Raw genomic sequence first — 20,575 nt, forward strand, 5'->3', positions numbered from 1 at the left:
CTTGTCTTTGTGTCTTGTAAGCCTATGCTACAGATTGCCAAGTGTAGTGTAGTGTCGTAATTAGTGTGAATAGGAGTCAGTGAAGTTAGCTGTACTTGAAATATCAACATACGAACGTTTTAAGAGAAATGAACGGAACTCAGAGGAAAGAGATCAAGTGAAAGGCACTAACAAAGACAAAGTGGAGATTATAAGGAAAACGGAGTCATCTACAGTTTCCCGTGTTGCTTTGCTAAAGGAGCTGGGAACGCATGTGTATACTTTGAACGGCACTACAGCGAAGAAAGTACAGATCTTGGTTTCTGCAGGGAATACCTCAGCAAATTGCAAGAAAATTAAATCTGAATAATACGATGAAGTAGAATGAGCTCTGAAGTAGAACAGCAGCGAAGTTTAAACACCTTTGAGAGGGACTATTGTGAAGGCGAAAGCCAAAGAAATTGCGTGCAAATTAAAGGTACCTTAAATTTACAATGTCCAATAACTGACCAATTATATTGATATTACCTTTTACTGTGTCGTGCAGGTGGCTGGACTGCTTTAAAAATAGAGCCGGCATCGTTTACAAAACAATTTGTGGCGAAGCAGAGATTGTAATTGCGGAGTCCCTTTAAAATGGTATACATAACTGCTACGAATAGAAGAGGTGATAAGTTGAGAGGGAATTTGTCTATTTGCCTGTTTTATTCCTGTGTTCAGAAACATAGGCTTTTGAGATATAAATCCGTTTTAGGGTCTTTTTAGCTATATTTCGTTGGTTTTATTGTGCCTATAAATTTCAGGGGTTTCTACCTATTTGGACTATAATTGCCTATTTGACTGTATTTTAAACAGCCAATTTTCTTCCAGTGCTTTATATTGTAGCTACTGTGCACGACAGAATTATCTTCTCTTTTCTCAATATCTGTTTACCCACGAACAAAAATGGGAATTCTCAGAAGTCACCAGAAGTAGTTCCAGGGAAATATCCATCAGGAGAAACAAGGAACAATTTGACCTGGAAGCCTTCAACACCTCCAACCTCCTAAGACATATGCGAGAAGCAGTCAACATTTAACTATGTTGCACAACCCGTATGCCCTGTACCTCCCTTTCAATGCGAACTGTTGAACGTGTACGCTTTATGTTCAGAACATGTAGCAATTTATTGTGAAGGGGGAGAAGAATAAGAAAAAGAAGCTGCTGCAATGACTAAAGAAGAATCGCCGAAGTTCTACTGGCTGAAGCAGTGGATCACAGGGGATCCCAATTTCACTACAGATCTGTCAAACTTGCTGTAAGGAGATAAGTTCGTTTGTTCCCTTTTTTTATTTTTTATTTTTTATTGAGAACTATGATCACATATCATTGTAGCATATATAGGCCTATTAATTTATGTATTGGGGCAAGTTGTTTTGTTGCAATGCTGTATTTGTCATGAAAATAGAGATTTACAACAGAAATGCAATTTTTAAAACTCATTTATAAAATCGTGAATTCTATTACACTTCCGCTAAGCCTTCGCGAAACACAGGTTGCAGATCCAATGTAGCCCAGCTAGGACGATGCCACAGCATGTTTTACAAGGTTGCCAAGACTATCTTTACTATACCAGGCCATCGAGAAAACCGTTGGTCTGGATTGGTCAGGTCTATTAATTAACCGTTGTGCTTGCGGGGGGGAGGGTGGCAGAGCAAAGAGTCTGGGGGGCTTAGGCTCCCAGGTTAACAAGCCTCTAGTATCCAATCTAGAGTCTTGCTAAATTGTGACAAAAACAAGGTTATGGGCGCATGTTACGATAATTCCAAATTACAAACCATTATTCTCTTCATTATTCCGTATTGAAAAATAGCTAATCGCAAAGTTTATACAAGGAGTAATTTTAATACCACCTATTCAATACAAATTTATTCCACTACAGTGTGGTTAAATACACATGGAAATTATCAGAAATTTGAAGGGTACATGTTTCGCCCACTATTTATTGGGCATCATCAGCCTCAATCAATCTTAAAACACACATGGTCTAAGGAGTCATAATAACTTACGTAAAACGTATTGATGAATATTTACAAGTGTTAATACTGTGGATGCAAAATGTTTACAGTACAAAAATATTGAATAAAACTTAACTATACTAAAATCACTTTGAAAAATTGAAATGATTCATCTAAAAGTAATAGTCACACATTGTTTTTAAAAAGTAATCCATGTCTGACACTGAAATGGATCTTTTTGATGAAAAGCTTGAACAATATATATTACATTAGGAAAACGGAATATCAAAAATAAGGCATCAACAGGATAAGAACAAGACGGGTAAAAGAGACAGTATATGCTCATGTTTGAGGCCAATATTTAAAATAAGGATGGAAATAAGTAGTTGAATTGAAGGCAGTATAGTTTAAGACATCTTGGAAAGTTAGATAAAAATCGTGGTATGTCGTGAAGTGCTAAAAAACAAAGAAGAATTTGCCGTAAAACGCTGCTAAAATATCAAATAAAAGAAGGTAGGCTGGACGACAATTTCATGTAACCAGAAAATGCCTCCTGTAGACGTGGATGTCCGTAGTAAACAATGTAGTCAATCTGGAATGAAACTGAAAACTAACTTGACGACGGGAAATTAGGCTGAGAATATATCACTGAAAACTAAATGTTGAATAATGTGTACTTACTTATTCTCAAGATGTAAAGTATGTCCTAATGTATCTGCAGAGTTAGTCTGTTTGAAGCTCCTACTTCTAGTGTAGTATTGACGCTGTGCAGGTGTTGGGAAATGCTGAGCGGAAGGGGGGGTACCAGTACGCGGAGCCTCAGGTGTTGTAGCCAGTATAGGCGGGGCGTTACTTGAAGGAGCAAGTATGGCGTCGGTATTTAACGAAATAGAGGGAGTCTTTAATTCTAAGGATTTAAATATCTGAGGGACTTTACTATGGTTTGGGTTGACCGTATTCAATAACTTAGGCATTAAAATATGTAGCGGACTTCTGACTTCGTGTCGTCATTAAGATTACGATCTTTATTATATGTCCTGTCCAAGAAAATGTAAATGCTCTCTAATTCATTCAAAAGTTTGCCTTTGCCTGTATTCCTGATTATTGAGAGATCTTTTTCTATTGTAGTGAACCGGTGTCCAGTTTCCTTCATGTGGGTGCTCATTGCCGAGTATTTATTAGGTTTTTCGGCATTGAAATGTTCCATGTACCTTATATAAAAGCTGCGCCCAGTCTGTCCAACAGAAGATTTTTCCACACTGAGAACATGTTAATCTATAAACTCCTGAACCTGAATATCTATTATTGTCGTAATTAATCTTATTATGATTAAAAAATATGTTTTGAATTGTGTTAATTGTTCAAAAGGCTACGTTCATATTATGTTTACTGAAAGTATTCGCAATATGGTGGACCACTAAGTGGCATACTTAGTTCTTTTTGGTTTGTCGGGTATGAGATTCGTGGATAACCTATTTTGTGAATTAAGCGGTTTACCATCTCGACCTTAAACCCGTTAAGTCTGGCTAGGTTTCTTATGTATTTCCCAGTAATAAGCTCATCTTTAACCTTCTTTTTAAGTTCTATAATACACTTTTTATCAATACTGATGTCTTTAGAACTGTAAATGGCATTATCTTTATTATTAGTTACTAAACTTTTGTGCAACTTTCTTTTTAAATCTAATCTAACTTCCTCCTGCACCTCATGTGGTAATTTACCAATCGCAACCTCCGATTCCACCACAAGTTTTGTGGTCTTTTTGGCTGGGTTGAAATTAGGTCAGTTATGTTTTGGGCCTTATTAACATCTTAAAGGACCGATTGCTCATTTCCACCTCACTAGGATTGCTCTAATAAAGCGACTCTGAAGTTTTTATTGAATTATTTTAATACGATTCTACGTCACGTTTTAAGAAGTGTGTTAAATTAAGCTAATGTTTCTTCAAGACTATTTAATTTTTAAGTTGTTGTTCTTTTAAATTCACATTAGTTTATTAGTGAGCAAACCGGTTTACATAAGTTTTCATCGATTTAAGGTTTAAGAATCGCAAGTTTCGGACTTGTAGAAAATATGGACTTTGAAACAGTTTAATTGTAACGCAGTTTTAGGTTGTTAATATGGTTTTAAATAGTGTTCAATTTGACGTAGATAAACTGATGTGATTGCCAATTTTTCCAAGAACCTATATCAGCTGATGACGCAAAAAGGGCGTCGAAACTAGTTCTGATTGAAATATATGTTGTAATTTCATCTAAACAACAGTTTTTATGTATTGAATAAGGTGGATCCAAATTATAACAGAGGTTGTAATCTTGGTTCAATACGGACAAACAATGAAATTTATTAATTTATCAGGATTGGTAAACACCAACTTCGACTATGTCCTACTTCAAGAGAAATTTCATTTTATGGGACCATATTGAACTTTGATTAAACCAAATAAAACAATAAGCGAGTTATTCCACCTTTTCAATACAAATTAAATGGTGTTTAATATATAAACATTTAATGGGACTAGTTTCGACCTATTTAAAGGTCATCTTCAGCCATATCGCATGTAGAATAAAGCATTTCTAGTCCTGTTAAATGTTTAATTAATAAACACTAATTTGTATTGAAAAGGTGGAATAACTCACTTATTTTATTTGGTTTATGTCCTCTTCTCAATCAAAAAATACCTGACACAGAAGTTGCAATACAATCACAAACAACATTAGATCATAACGAAGGAACTGACTTCAATTTTCAAACTATGATAGCCCGTAAACTATTTGTATTAGAATTCTAAAGGGGGAAGAAAAAAAAAGAAAAAAAAAAAACACCACTGACATTGTCATTTACTCTTCGTTTTCTTATATTAATGTCAATACTCAATTCTAAGAATCAAATCTGTACATGGGCTAAAATTATGAGCCCTTGGTTACATTTTATTTTTGTCATAACAGCACATCACTGGTAAATTTCCATACAGAAATATCTGGAGTGAAAATTTTAGGCAATTCAACCTTTATACCCTGCACTTCCCCCAGTAATTTAATCAAGCTACTTGTGCTTTCTAACAGCAAAATGTCACCCCTCTCTTGGGTTTCAAAAATATTCCATCCACACAAATATGAGTGGCTGAGAGCCAAAATGGTATAAGTAGGGACCTTATTTTTGGCTGAAATAAAACTGTTGATTTCGGTATTAAAACTGACACTATTTCGGTAGGTATTTCGTGAAATAAATTGTTATACTAATCGATGTTCCCTGTGAAATCTTCCTTGTAGTAGCATATGGGGTAAATGTAACTAATTTTGTGATAAGGGGTTTTAAAGTAAACTCCTGTAATGTATCATTGTTATAAAATCTTAGAAAAACCAAATATACAAATTGTTATAGAAATAAATATATACATCACTGATACTTCGAAATTAAGTTAGGTGATCTACCCTGTGATACACATTATTTTATACAAAGCCTACATTTTTTGACGTTGAATTACTTGTCTCCAAAGTACAAACTAAGCATGGTTTCAACATTATCAGGATGCAGAGTTGTGCGACAGTCAGAAAGTCTCTGTGTTAGCAGAGAAGCTCCTCTCACTGACCACATTAGACGTCGGAAACCATAATGGTTGCAAACACTTTGATGCAAATTCACTGTGGTTTTTTATAAAACCTCCTAAAACTTTGCTAACACTGTCTTCTTTCACTTCCTCAACCAGATGTGCTTTCATTGCATTTTGCAATGCCATATAGCCCTGGAAGATGTTCATGAATATGCTCTTTTTCCCCGGTCGGGGATGAGTAGCTCAGATGGTTAAAGCACTGGCTTTCTGACCCCAATTTAGCAGGTTTGATCCTGGCTCAGTCCGGTGGTATTTGAAGGAGTTCAAACACGTCAGCCTCGTGTCACTAGTTTACTGGCACGTAAAAGAACTCCTGAGAGACAACATTCCGGTATCTCGGCGTCTCTGGAAAACATAAAAGTGGTTCGTGGGACGTAAAAACAATAACATTACTACTACTCAAACAGGCAATTTATTTACAATAGGCCTCCCAATACAGTCATATTTTACAGTAAAGACAGTAATATTTATCTTTCCTTTTGTGTTCATTGCTCCTCATGCCAGGATTATCCTATTTTTCTAGAGGCATGTTGGCTTGCGTGAATGCTTTTTCTGTGTCTATTACGAATTGCTCTCTAATTTTTCTACACCTTTACGATCTGTAAAAGTATCGCCGATTGTTATTTGCCGCTCAGAATTATGTTCCTTTGCTTAATTCTGATTCTCCGCAATGTACATCACACGTTTCCACTTTATGAATATTACCGGTACACTATTGATAGGTACATTAGATCTTTCGTGCAGCATCAAATACATAGAATCCCTCACCGTTGTATTCCTCGGCCGTCGAAAAACCTGTTGTGACTCCAGTTTTCCGCATTTTTACACTTAAATGTTTGACATTTGCCGATAAATGTTCGTAAGTAATGAACTGTCATTACGCATTGCTCTATCTAGAACTGGTCTTGTATCTTGTAACGACCACAACGCTATTTGCTGTAATCGATAACAGATATTGATTTTTATCGACTGCTTTAGAGATCACGGAACCGACTCCAATCCTCAGACCTTAATGCTACTCTCGATGGCGAATCAAGTAGCCGGAACTGTTGGAAATTAGGTTTGTTTTGAATTGTTGATATCATATGTAGTTAGTTTCTTAGTAGAACATAAGTGTGAAAATGTATTTATATGAGTCAGTAGACACATAGGATCTGTAATTATTCGCAGTAATGTGAGAATGTGCTTGTCTTTACCTGTTAAAGAACATGAGTACACTAGGTGGACCAGGTTTTAGTCTAACTATTCTATCCTAAGGAATAGAACATTAAGACAGAAATGGATTAGTAATATACATCATGATTATTTTGAAGTCCATTACAAAACTGTAGCGTGCATACATCATTTTGAGAATAAGTCTGAGGTTAGGGAAGCCATTTCTCTACTTCCAAACTATTCGTGTTCCTCAAAAAATATTAATTTGATAGAATATAACTGATACTGTGTTATTCTGTCAGTGTCTATGTGCTTCAAAGTTTTGAGTGATTTAAATGCAAGTGTATTTTACAATAATCTGTGCTTTGCCTGTGGAAATGTTTGGCTGGATCTTGGAGCTATCTGTATACTGTTACACAGAAGAAATAGTGATTTAGAGGGATTTACTGGGTTTGTAACGTAGGGTTTTACACTATCAATACCTTCCGATTCATGCTGAGGTTATCTGTTATCAAGCAGACTGCGCCGAACTGAAGCTCGTCCATGTGGTTAAATATCAATGTTTAGTCAATAGAGTTTTTGCACTCCTGTTCTTTAATGGCTGAAAACCTATTATATCTTTAGTGTCTGAACGTTCCATTACTACAGTTACTATCATTGTGTGAAGTGCTGTTATGCCATATGTCAACATTATTAAAATTACCAGGGCCGTTCATTGGGTTAACATAATCATTTCGGGTGTACTTGGACTGAGTGACTCACGACGGTTAAGACGCTGGCCTTCTAATCCCAAGTTGGCATATTCGATCCTGGCTCAGTCCAGTGGTATTTGAAGGTGCTCAAATAGGTCAGCCTCATGTTGGTAGATTTACTGGCACGTACAAGAACTACTGCAGGACTAAATTTCGGCACTTCGACGTCTCCGAAAGCCATAAAAAATTTAGTTAGTGGGACGTAAAGCCAATAACATTATTATTTTGGGTGTACTTCCTATTCACTGGGTGCTGAATTTAAGAAATTGTCCACCAATTCAAAACTAAGGCAACAAATTATGTTTTACAGTTCTCATGAGAGCGAATAAATAGAGGAATTTCACAACTTAATTTATTTTGAAACATTCAAAATTATACCACTCTGGCCCTCAGCAGCCCATATATGACTAATCTTTTATCCAGTACCAAAATTAAGAACACCAAACACTGTCAAAACTAGACTACTTACCATTATTAACATTAGGCTTCCACACTGGAACACCGTCTTTAGGCCCAGGTTCTGGTGAGGCCGGAATATCCCAACCTGTATCCTGATTCACATGTTGCTAAAAATCACACAATACATATACCATCAGTCGCAGTGAAAACAATGTACATCAGCTGAGGAGAGAAAGCACTGATCAATTTTTTAAAAAAGAATACAGAGAGAGTGAGTACCATACTTAATACAGCTCAACATTGAACACATACTACATATTTCAAAAAATAGACCAATTAGAATCTGATATCTATAGAAAAACAACTCATTATAAAACGAATGACCAGATGTTTATCAGAGTATCAAAAATATAAAAAACCAACAGCACTGCTGTAACAATGGAAACGGCTTTAAAATATTGTCAATTCGAAATCTTATGCACCAAACTCTTGTTTCCTTTTCACAAATTCTGGCATTTAGTTAATGTACATATTGTCGTCATCATCATCAGTTTTCCACTCCAGTTGCCCGGGTGTGGTTTATGAGCACTCTCCACTTCTGTATGTCCATGTACCACTCTTCTCTCAAGACGACATCCCAGCTATGTCCTCTTTCACTTGGTCCAGCCATCTCTTCCTAGGTCTTCCTAACGGTAGTTTTCCAGCCACAACTGTGTGTAGCCATTGTTTTGCTGTCCCTCTATCGTCCATTCGTTTGACATGGCCAAACCATTTCAAACGGGCCCTTGTCACTTTTTCATTCAGGGATGGGTACGCACCAGCTTCCTCCCTTACTCTTTCATTCCTTACCCTGTCCCTTTTTCTCTTCTATACCATAGTTCGTAGGAACTATATAAACATGTAATAAGCCAAAGACCACTGTATTTAGTATTTGATATTAATTTAAGTTTAGTATTAAGTTCCAATGTTAATAGATTTAAGACTTGACCTTAAGATTAGTATTAGGCTGAAGATGCCCAAAACTAGGGCGAAACATGACCCTAACTAGTGTTCATATTTCTTGTAGAATTTAATCTCTACAAAATATAATTGTATTGAATAGGTGGACACAGCAATTTTATTCAAGAAAGAATAATTAAAACCCTTCACAATATCGATTGTTTTGCATTCTAAGAGAAAAGAGTGCTCATCAGCGTCACGCTTAACCCATTCAACACTAAACACGTATATATCCGTTATTGAACGCCGTCTCTCGTCCGCCAAACCTGTATATATACGTTTTGGTACAATGTGTCCTTCACCAATCTCACAAATGAACGCAATATAGTGTCATGCTTTGAGATTACATTGAAATGCTCAAAGAAGTTCTGTACGGTAGATATACCACTCCATTTCGCGTGTTTTGAAAGTGACCTGATGTTATTTCAGCTTCGTTGGAGTGGTACATATTTTCCGCTAACGTGCAGCCATCATGGCGTCTTGAAGTACACATTCATCTCTTGCTGATGAGAAATGGAATCTTTTCTCATAAATATTGATTCTGGAGAGCTATATTTTGATAACAAAGATGAAGAATACATAGGGGGCAATACTGAAGTACAAGAAAGTGCGAGACAAAGTAGTAATTATAAATCTCATGTGGAATTGACATTCTCTCCTCAAATATTTTTCCCCCAAATGTTAATGATTTTGATAATACCAATTCCTGGATCAACAATTTTTTAAATTATATTTCAGTAATAATATCGCTGAGCGGTGTAGCCGTGCGTGTTAACATGCTATGGCTATGGATTCTGCAGGCGAGTGGGTCAGCTGTGCTGAGAATTTGTTGTGTGGTTTCCCTTTTGCACTCCCAAGCAAATGCCACAACAGCTCCTATTCATAAGGATTCCTTCCACTTCCTTAACCAGTTTCATTCACCATCATTCATTTCATATTCGTTATATTCTCAACTGAGGTTGGCGTGAGGAAGGGTATCCAGCCATAAAAATATGGTGTAAAATATAATCTCACTTCATCCCCGACCCCGTATTGGGCTCTGGTGCTGATATGCATTCCATTAATAGTGTCAGTAAAAATTTATCTGTAAAGTGCTTCTTCCTTTAAAAAAAAGAAAAATTCCAACCCAGAGGGTTCGCCTGGTCATCAAAACTCGGCAGTGAAAAGGTTAAGTGCTCAGAATGCATCTGGTTTACGGTAGCTTCACACAAACTTGACGGAGGCGTCCTTTCAGACACTCATTCACTGCCACATTGCCTCAAACTCGATCAAAAGTAATCCTGGCATTTCATGTATTTACACGAATCCCCGCTTATTAAAAAAGAAAATTGAGGCACGAAATTGGGATGGGGGTTTCATTTGCATGAAGGTTAGCAACACTCTCCCGTTTTCAATTTTGGGTGTACAGTAATACTTTGTGTCACCGCAAATGGAAGAGAACTGCCCCCATGTCATATTTAAACAGAAAACAATTCAGACTTTTAATTCAAAACTACCTTTTCATCTTTAAAAAGTAGAATTTTCTCGGTGTCACGATAGAATGCTATTTGCTTTAAGTCGCACCGACACAAATAGGTCTTATGGCGACGATGGGACAGGAACGGCCTAAGAATGGGAATGAACCGGCCGTGGCCTAAATTAAGGTACAGCCCCACCATTTGCCTGGCGTAAAAATGGGAAATCACGGAAAAGCAGGGCTGCCGATAGTGGGGTTCGAACCCACTATCCCGGATGCGAGCTCACAACTGCACGCCCCTAAGCGCACGGCCAACTCGCCCGGTACAATAGAATGCGTATCCCAGAACGTGCAGGGGTAGCTTTCCACACTTTCACTCGCTTCAGTGTGTCTACAGTGTGTTTCATAGTTGCTAAGTTTGAGTAAAATCGCAATTTGATTGTATTCAGCATTTTAAGGAGCACCACAACATCACCACGTGAAAGGCAGTGTGCGGAAAAGCAGAATCCGTGAACACTGGCGATGCCAACAGTTGACGAAAAGGTGTGGCTCATAATTATAAGGAATTCGTACGCACCGAACAATATTGCCAATGCCGATGAAATTGCACTTTTCTTAATGCCGAGATCAACCGGCTTACGGTTTTAAAGGAGATTACGTCACTGTACTGTGTTGCAATGCAGACTGAAGCAAAAAAATTCCTCCCCTCATCATAGGGAAGTTCAATAAGCCATGATATTTCCGCGCAAGGACAAGGTATCTACAAATGCAACCATTACAGTAATCCAAAAAATAAGGCACTTGCACAGGGGAGCCAGAATAATTTGCCTTCGTCTTTGAATATCGTTTTTTTTCTTTCGTTGCATGAGGTTATGTTTGCCAGTGATTTATCGAAGTGCTTTATTTGAATAATGTAAATTCACCTTGTCAGATACATTTCGGAAGTAGCCTTTTTCCATGGCATTAGAAATGTTTTAACTGTGAATTAACGTGATTGCACGCATTAATGGGTCTTAGAATACTTTGTGACACAGCAAGGTTTGGCATTTCTGAATTACGAGAGAAATGCCATGGCCGGAATTCGTACAAGGATAGAGTCACAGTCCTGCGTTGCAATGCAGACGGAAGTTAGAGACTTCCTACTTTCTTCCCTCGGCATAGGAATATTTGATAAGCCACGGTGTTTTAAGAGCGTCTAGTACTTTCTGTGCAAGTACAAGGCATCTAAAATGCATACACTACAGTAATCCAGTGAATAAAGCACTTGCACAGGGGAGCCAACATAGATTTCTCCTAGTCTTTGAATCATCTTTTTCTTGCGTTGCATGAGGCTGTTTGATAGCAAGTTATCCAAATGTATTATTTGAATACTGTAAATGTGCCTTGTTCGATACATACTGGAAATAGCCTTTTTGATGGCATTTGAAAGGTTTAAACAGTTAATGTTAATTGCTTGCAGCAACGGGTCGTAGAATATTTTGTGATGCAGCAAGGGTTGGCATTGCTGAATTACAAATTGGTGGTTAATTCAAAATCATGTCATTCGAAATCACATTTCTGCATCCATATGGTTCCGAATTAACGAGGTTTTACTGCATTGCAAAACTAACAAACGAGTTCGCAGGTGTGTGTGCTATCAGTGTTTACAATTCAAGAAAAGAATTATCAAACAATGGTCGCGTTACTCTCCAATTAAAAAGAGTTGATAAAGATGTTGATTCCCATAGGGAACCTGAAATATTTGTTCCGAATAACTGAATTTATAATACCAATTTAGACATAGAATGTGAGATTTTTTTACATGTGGAGTGTGACGAATTTTTATGTAATTTAGGAGAGGATTGTAGTGATGCAATAGACAAAGAATCTTCCGATCTACAGAGAATCGAGCCTATTGCAAGTTCAAATAATTGAAATATCTGTTATGTAAGAAGGCCTACTTGCTAATTTTCATGCCAAATATACTTTATAGTAGTGATAATGCAGTTTTATCATCTCAAATATGTTCAAGCAAAGCAGCTACATCCGTCATGTTCATATTAGCGTAAACACAATGTGGAACTAGAGGAGTGTTATGAAATGTTTATTTATGGCTACAATACTCTTTCGATGTAAGGAATTTTATATAAGTAATAATAATAATAACGTAAATGTTTCCACCTTTTCAATACAATATATTCACAAAATTACAAAATTATACGGTACTAGTTTCGACCCATCTAGGGGTCATCATCAGCCGTATTGGAGCAAAGATCATTGTCTTAGGATTTCGCCACAAATGATCTTTGCTCCAATACGGCTGATGATGACCCCTAGATGGGTCGAAACTAGTACCGTATAATTTTGTAATTTTGTGAATATATTGTATTGAAAAGGTGGAAACATTTACGTTATTATTATTATTACTTATATATTATTCTCAGTTCAATACGGACCAAAAACATGAAATTCATAACCATCAATAAGGAATTTTAATTAATTTCATTTTTTTTAAAAGGTCCTTCCCAAAATTAGGGTGCGGGCATTATTCGGCAGCGGGAATTATTCGCTTAAATATGGGTATTCTTTAAGATGTTGATACCGTTTATGAGTATTGTTAATTATTAATAACTGAAATAAAAGTTTTATTACGTGTAATATTGGTGAACAACTCGGCCATATGGTCTAATCATGTGCGTAATCAAACTACAGTCCGCTACCAGAGTAATGATCGCTTTCAGTATTACTACATATGTGCTACAATATTCAGTTCATCATTCCAACACCGATATAATGGATCCATTATTGGACAAATTTTCAGGCTCACTGCTGTTGCCAGCGTCTTGCCCAAGTATGCTAATTTGGGCTCATCAGTTGGTAAATAGCACAGGTAGCAAGACACATGGCTATTGCATACAGTGTAGACTACCGCGTAGGCTATGTGAAGCTACCAGCAGTGCCAATGTATTAAGAGAGACTTTCTAAAAAAAAGTTGAAGCTTGCCAGGCTATTAGATAAGGGTATACAGTAAAACCTCGCCAAGACGTTTCTGCCGGGGGCTAGAAAAATGAACGTGTTAAGCGAGAAAACGTACTATTGAATATGCGAATAAAAACTATCCAACAGGGACATGGAAACACTAGATCGATTTTCTCAGACATGAGGGCATTTTGCATGTTACAAATCTCATTTTTGGTCCGTATTGAAAATTTATAGTTCACAAACAATAAAGGCGATCTTTAATCCACCTATTCAATACATTAATTTCAATTTATAGGCGATCTTTAATCCACCTATTCAGTACATTAATTTCAATTTATAGTGGTTACATAAACGTACTATCATTTAAATGAGACATGTTTTGCCCTCAATTCAGGGCATCTTCAGCCTAAAAACAATCTTCAAGAGTACACCTTATAATAATATCGAAGCTAAAAGTTTAGCCAGTTACTAAAATTCAGTATATAAAAGTCTGAGAAATGATACATTATACAAACATGTTGATGGAAACACTGTCAATGATTAAACCATAAAAATATTTTGTCAGAGACTAAAACTTATTCTGTTACAAAATGTCTCATTAAAACGGTTCATTAAAAAATTTTAGTGGAAAAGCAGTGTGACAAAGATATAATGCCAATGACATGAGGGCGTGAAAAACAAGCACTATAATGAATGTCATAAAAACAACACCTTCAAGGCCACTGATGAAATCATGAGCATAATGCGAAACTGATACATCAGTTCAATTATTGCAGAAGGTGCCTTTAGCACCAGGAGGCAATAAAATTGACTGAGACCATGTCAGGAAGTGTCAGTAGATATTGGAAAATGTTCTAAGAGAAGGAAAAGTAAGATTAAGAAGTTGAACGCAAGGCGAGAATTCTGTTTACGATATTAGGAACAGATGAGGACTTACATTTAGTTGAAAGCTGTTATTTTTGCTATCAACTGTTGCGTTGGTAGCAGCCCTTGTGTTGGCTCTGAGTCTCATGTTATAAATGGTTCATGTTTGTGGGTTACTGCAGTCACGTCCGACTTCGTAAACCATGGGTAACGGCTGAGTGATCCTGAGAGTCGGGATACCAGTTGCTATGGAATGGGAGTGGGCATCTCGGACATATTCTGAGTCGTGGCCCTGCTTGTGCTCAGGCGGCTAGGACTATACAATTCACCGGTGGTCCATAACCCGTTAAGAGGAGAGATCCTCACTTGGACTACGCGCAAGTAGGGTAGCATCCTGCTTCGTGAATTTACCGAGCTCAGAACATTTTAAGCAAGCCTCGGACCTATCGGAGTAACGGAGTCCCACTCCCATTTAACAGGCAAGGGACTCCTTGGAAACAACTTGGTGAAATAAATGGAATTCGATGGGGAGCTATCAATATTAATGGGGCTTATGGAAGAAAGAAAGTAGAACTGACTGAGTCAGCAAAGAGGATGCATCTCGATGTGCTAGGAGTAAGTGATATTCGGGTAAGGGGAGATAACGAGGAAGAGATAGGAGATTATAAAGTGTACTTGACGGGTGTAGAAAGTGAAGGGCAGAGTCTGGGGTAGGGCTCTTTATCACGAATAGCATTGCACGGAACATAGTTTCTGTTAGCCACGTAAATGAGCGAATGATGTGGGTAGATTTGTCAGTGGGAGGAATTAGGGCAAGAATTGTGTCCGTGTATTCACCATGTGAGGATGCAGATGAGGATGAAGTTGACAAGTTTCATGAAGCATTGAGTGACTTCGTGGTCAGGGTCAACAGCAAGGATAGAATAGTGCTAATGGGCGATTTCAATGCGAGAGATGGGAATAGAACTGAAGGATACGAAAGGGTGATTGGTAAATGTGGGGAAGATATGGAAGCTAATGGGAATGGAAAGCGTTTGCTGGACTTCTGTGCTAGTATGGGATTAGCTGTTACGAATACATTCTTCAAGCATAAGGCTATTCACCGCTACACATGGGAGGTTAGGGGTACCAGATCCATAATAGACTATATCTTAACAGACTTTGAATTCAGGAAATCTGTTAGGTATGTACGAGTTTTCCGCGGATTTTTCGATGATACAGACCACTATCTGATCTGTAGTGAAATAAGTATCTCTAGGCCTAGGGTAGAGAAAGTGAAATCTGTCTGCAAACAAATAAGGGTAGAAAATCTACAGGATGAGGAAATTAGACAGAAGTACATGGATATGATTAGTGAGAAGTTTCAAACAGTACAGTAAGCAGGTTCAGGATATAGAAAGTGAATGGGTGGTATACAGGGATGCTGTAGTAGAAACAGCAAGGCAATGCCTAGGAACAACTGTGTGTAAAGATGGGAAAAGGCGAACATCTTGGTGGAATGATGAAGTGAGAGTAGCTTGTAAACGTAAAAAGAAGGCTTATCAGAAATGGCTCCAAACAAGGGCCGAAACAGAGCAAAATAAATAGTTGTTGAATTCAAAAAGAAGTCTTGGGAAGATTTTGTTAAAAACATGGAAAGGCTAGGTCAAGCAGCAGGGAAACCTTTCTGGACAGTAAGAAAGAATCTTAGGAAGGGAGGGAGAAAGGAAATGAAGAGTGTGTTGAGTAATTCAGGTGAACTCAGATCCCAGGGAATCGCTGGAGAGGTGGAGGGAATATTTTGAACATCTTCTCAATGAAAAAGCAAATCATCATGGTGGTGTTGCGAACAGCCAAGCTCATGGGGAGGAGGAAAATGATGTTGGTGAAATTATGCTTGAGGAAGTGGTAAGGTAAGGTAAATAAACTCCATTGTCATAAAGCAGCAGGAATAGATGAAATTAGACCTAAAATGGTGAAGTATAGTGGGAAGGCAGGGATGAAAGGGCTTCATAGAGTAGTAAAATTAGCGTGGAGTGTTGGTAAGGTACCTTCAGATTGGACAAAAGCAGTAATTGTACCTATCTATAAGCAAGGGAACAGGAAGGATTGCAACAACTATCGAGGTATCTCATTGATTAGTATACCAGGCAAAGTATTCACTGGCATCTTGGAAGGGAGGGTGCGATCAGTTGTTGAGAGGAAGTTGGATGAAACCCAGTGTGGTTTCAGACCACAGAGAGGCTGTCAGGATCAGATTTTCAGTATGCGCCATGTAATTGAAAAATGCTACGAGAGGAATAGGCAGTTGTGTTTATGTTTCGTAGATCTAGAGAAAGCATATGACAGGGTACCGAGGGAAAAGATGTTTGCCAAACTGGGGGACTATGGAATTAAAGGTAGATTATTAAAATCAATCAAAGGCATTTATGTTGACAATTGGGTTTCAGTGAGAATTGATGGTAGAATGAGTTCTTGGTTCAGGGTACTTACAGGAGTTAGACAAGGCTGTAATCTTTCACCTTTGCTGTTCGTAGTTTACATGGAACATCTGCTCAAAAGGTATAAAATGGCAGGGAGGGATTCAGTTAGGTGGAATGTAGTAAGCAGTCTGGCCTATGCTGACGACTTGGTCTTAATAGCAGATTGTGCCGAAAGCCTGCAGTGTAATATCTTGGAACTTGAAAATAGGTGCAATTAGTATGGTATGGAAATTAGACTCTTGAAGACTAAATTGATGTCAGTAGGTAAGAAATTCAACAGAATTGAATGTCAGATTGGTGATACAAAGCTAGAACAGGTCGATAATTTCAAGTATTTAGGTTGTGTGTTCTCCCAGGATAGTAATATAGTGAGATTGAATCAAGGTGTCGTAAGGTAATGCAGTGAGCTCGCAGATGCGATCAACAGTATTCTGTAAGATGGAAGTCAGCTCCCAGACGAAACTATCTTTACATCGGTCTGTTTTCAGACCAACTTTGCTTTACGGGAGCGAAAACTGGGTGGACTCAGGATATCTTATTCATAAGTTAGAACTAACAGACATGAAAGTAGCAAGAATGATTGCTGGTACAAACAGGTGGGAACAATGGCAGGAGGGTGCTCGGAATGAGGAGATAAAGGCTAATTTAGGAATGAACTCGATGGATGAAGCTGTTCGCATAAACTGGCTTCGGTGGTGGGGTCATATGAGGCGAATGGAGGAGGATAGGTTACCTAGGAGAATAATGGACTCTGCTATGGAGGGTAAGAGAAGTAGAGGTAGACCACGATGACGATGGTTAGACTCGGTTTCTAACGATTTAAAGATAAGAGGTATAGAAATAAATGAGGCCACAACACTAGTTGCAAATCAAGGATTGTGGCGACGTTTAGTAAATTCTCAGAGGCTTGCAGACTGAATGCTGAAAGGCATAACAGTCTATAATGATAATGTATGTATGTAGGTATGCATGTATGTATGTATAACCATTGACAGTGTTTCCATCAACATGTTTGTATAATGCATCATTTCTCACATTTTTATATACTGAATTTTAGTAACTGGCTAAACTTTTAGCTTCGATTTTAATATAAGGTGTACTCTTGAAGATTGTTTATGGCTGAAGATGCCCGCAATTGAGGGCGAAACATGTCCCATTTAACTGATAGTATGTTTATGTAACCACTATAAATTGTAATTAATGTACTGAATAGGTGGATTAATGATCGCCTTTATTGTTTTTTAACTATGAGGGCATTTTACGTCGTGTATCCGCGGGTACAGTGAAAACTATATCTACCATTTCTAAAGATGGGAGGAAAGTATTAAAAGATGTGAAAAACATGGGTGAACAAATATGACAACTTTTTCTGCTGGGGCTTATAAAATAAGTGCACTGAAAGGTGTGAAAAACACCAAACTACAAATAGGAAAACATATGCACAGGTGCCAATAAAAATATCCAATTATTATTGCTGATCACACTCTTCCAACAAATGTTAGAAGAAGCCTTTTATTTCGGAGCAGTGAGTTATTAACATTATTTTCTGGTCACACTCTTAAGACAATGAATTGGAGGTTACACTCATCTATGTGCGACCGGGAGGAATCAGGGTCAATGACTTTGACCATTGCAAATCTTCAACCTATAGTCGAATGAACATGTCAAAACTGAAAGGTGCGAGTTCAACATTTTCGACCTTTGCGCGCTTAAAGATGCGGAAGCCAGTCCACTTTCTGAAAGCTTTTCATTTTGTCTTCATTAGCAAAGAACTTCACGACTTTTTCCGTATCCATAACTAGGCTATCACAAGACAAATATCCACCACACTAGTCAGTTCCCAATCCAGGTATAGGCTACCGTATCACGCAACAAAACTTCACTAACACTCAACACAAAATACAAGCACAAATAGGCTCATTTTTTCTGTAATCACGCAACTGTGGCGACAGCTCTCACCCAAGTTGTAAATCAAGTTACTTTCACATGGGATGACAAATAACATTTTCAGGGCTAGGAAAAATGCAATCGTACTCATAGTAAGCAGTAATAGTGAAAATTCGTGATGGAATAGGTATGTTTACATGTTCCTAATCCAAATATAGGCTACCGTATCAAGCGACAAACATTCGCAACACTCCACTGTACCACTCAACACAAAATAAGTTTCTAACTTCTGAATGGAATGAAAAATAGAAGACAAATAGACTCACTGTGTTGTTCAGCAATCTTTCTGCTAACCGGCAAGCAAAACTGAACATTCCTGAAACTAACGGCTTGCTCCCCGAATGTGCAAATTATCCTGTGAGGTTCAGAAATTTAAGGCCTTTTTCAGTAATTACGCAACTTTGGCGACGGATCTTACCCGAGTTGGAAATCACGTTTGTTTCACAAGGGATGACAAATAACATTTTCAGGGCTAGGAAAAATGTGATCATACTAAGCGTTAATAGCGAAAATTCATGATGCGATAAGCGAGGTGTTTTTATATAGACTTTAATATGGTGAGAATCGGAACTTCGAATTTACAATGTGCTACGCGGGAAAACGTGTTAATGAGGAACGCACTAACGAGGTTTCACTGTCCGTTAGGGAATATTAATTTTTTGTCCCAAATACGTAAATTAATAATACCATTCCCTAAGGGAATTCATATCCTTATCACCCTTTAAAATGCTGAAAACAGCCTCGTGCAAAATGTCGGGATCATCATCTGCTCCTGGACCACAGCCTACAAGACTAGAAATTACAGACATTGTTCGTAACAAAAACTATGTTGCGTGTCATAGTATTGCTGATAAACAGTCCTACTTTACACTCAACCTTCTTAACATCTGTTAAGAATAATTTATAATCTCTCTCTTCGTCATTATCTCCCCTTACCTGAATATCATTAACTCTTAACATGCCCAGATGCTTCCTCTTTGTTGACTCAGTTCTGTTTCCTTTCTTACAAAAGCCCCATTAGTATTTATAATACCCATCCAATTACATTTCACCTACCAAGTTACTTCCAAAGAGTCCCTCACTTGTCAGTTTGAATTGGGAATCCTTTACTCTCAGAGGGCCGAGGCTTGCTTAAAACGTTCCCAGCGTGCTTGGTAAATTCTGTGAAGCAGGATGTTACCCCGCATAATCCAGTGAGGATCTCTCCTCTAACCACTTAATAGACCACTCAGCCATCACTTGGACAACTACGACCCAACTGCAGTAAACCACACCATGAACCATCGAATGAATGAATGAATGAATAAATACCGTATTTACACGAATAATCCCCACCGCCGAATAATCCCTGCACCCTAATTTTAGGAAGGCTCATTTTGAAAAAAATTATATGAACTAAAATTCCTTCCATCAAAAAAGTAACATACGTATTAAACAAACATTTCATATCACTCCGTGAGGTCCACGTGTTCTTTACGCAAATATGAACATATTAATTTACGGATATAGCTGCTTTGCCTGAGATGATAAAAATACATCACTGCTATAAAATGCCATGGAAATTAGCAAGTTGGCCTACTTACGTGACAGGTATTTCATTAATCTGAACTTGCAACAGGCTCGATTCCCTGTAGATCGGAAGATTCGTTGTCTCTTGCATCACTAGAATCCTCTCCTAAATTCCAAATTTGTCCCACTCCACGTCTAAAACACTTCTCACACGCAGTCTCTTTTTACTCGGATAGTAAAACAACCGGCGGTGGATAATTCTTTCCGTGCAATGTAAACACCTGAAACAGACACTGGCGAACTCTGATGTTAGTTTTGTGATATAGTAAAACCACGTTTTTATGTGATTTCGAATCAACCGTCAACTTGTAATTCAGAAATGCCAACTCTTGCCGCGTCACTAAATATTCTGATACCCACTACTGCATGCAATTAACATTGATTCACAGTTTAAACCTTTCAAATGCCATGGAAACATATTT

General features: G+C 37.8%; 1 protein-coding gene across 1 annotated transcript in view; it reads right to left on the bottom strand.

Annotated features, from left to right (window-relative positions):
• The window catches only part of gw (trinucleotide repeat containing adaptor protein gawky), a 475,910-nt gene that overhangs the window by 360,914 nt on the left and 94,421 nt on the right, over positions 1–20,575 (bottom strand). Inside the window, exon 8 of the mRNA XM_067149652.2 lies at positions 7,966–8,062. Within this exon, the coding sequence (XP_067005753.2) occupies positions 7,966–8,062 (97 nt within the window). The remainder of the gene's footprint in view (positions 1–7,965; positions 8,063–20,575) is intronic.

This window comes from Anabrus simplex, chromosome 6, assembly GCF_040414725.1.
Source record: "Anabrus simplex isolate iqAnaSimp1 chromosome 6, ASM4041472v1, whole genome shotgun sequence".
Taxonomy (NCBI): domain Eukaryota; kingdom Metazoa; phylum Arthropoda; class Insecta; order Orthoptera; family Tettigoniidae; genus Anabrus; species Anabrus simplex.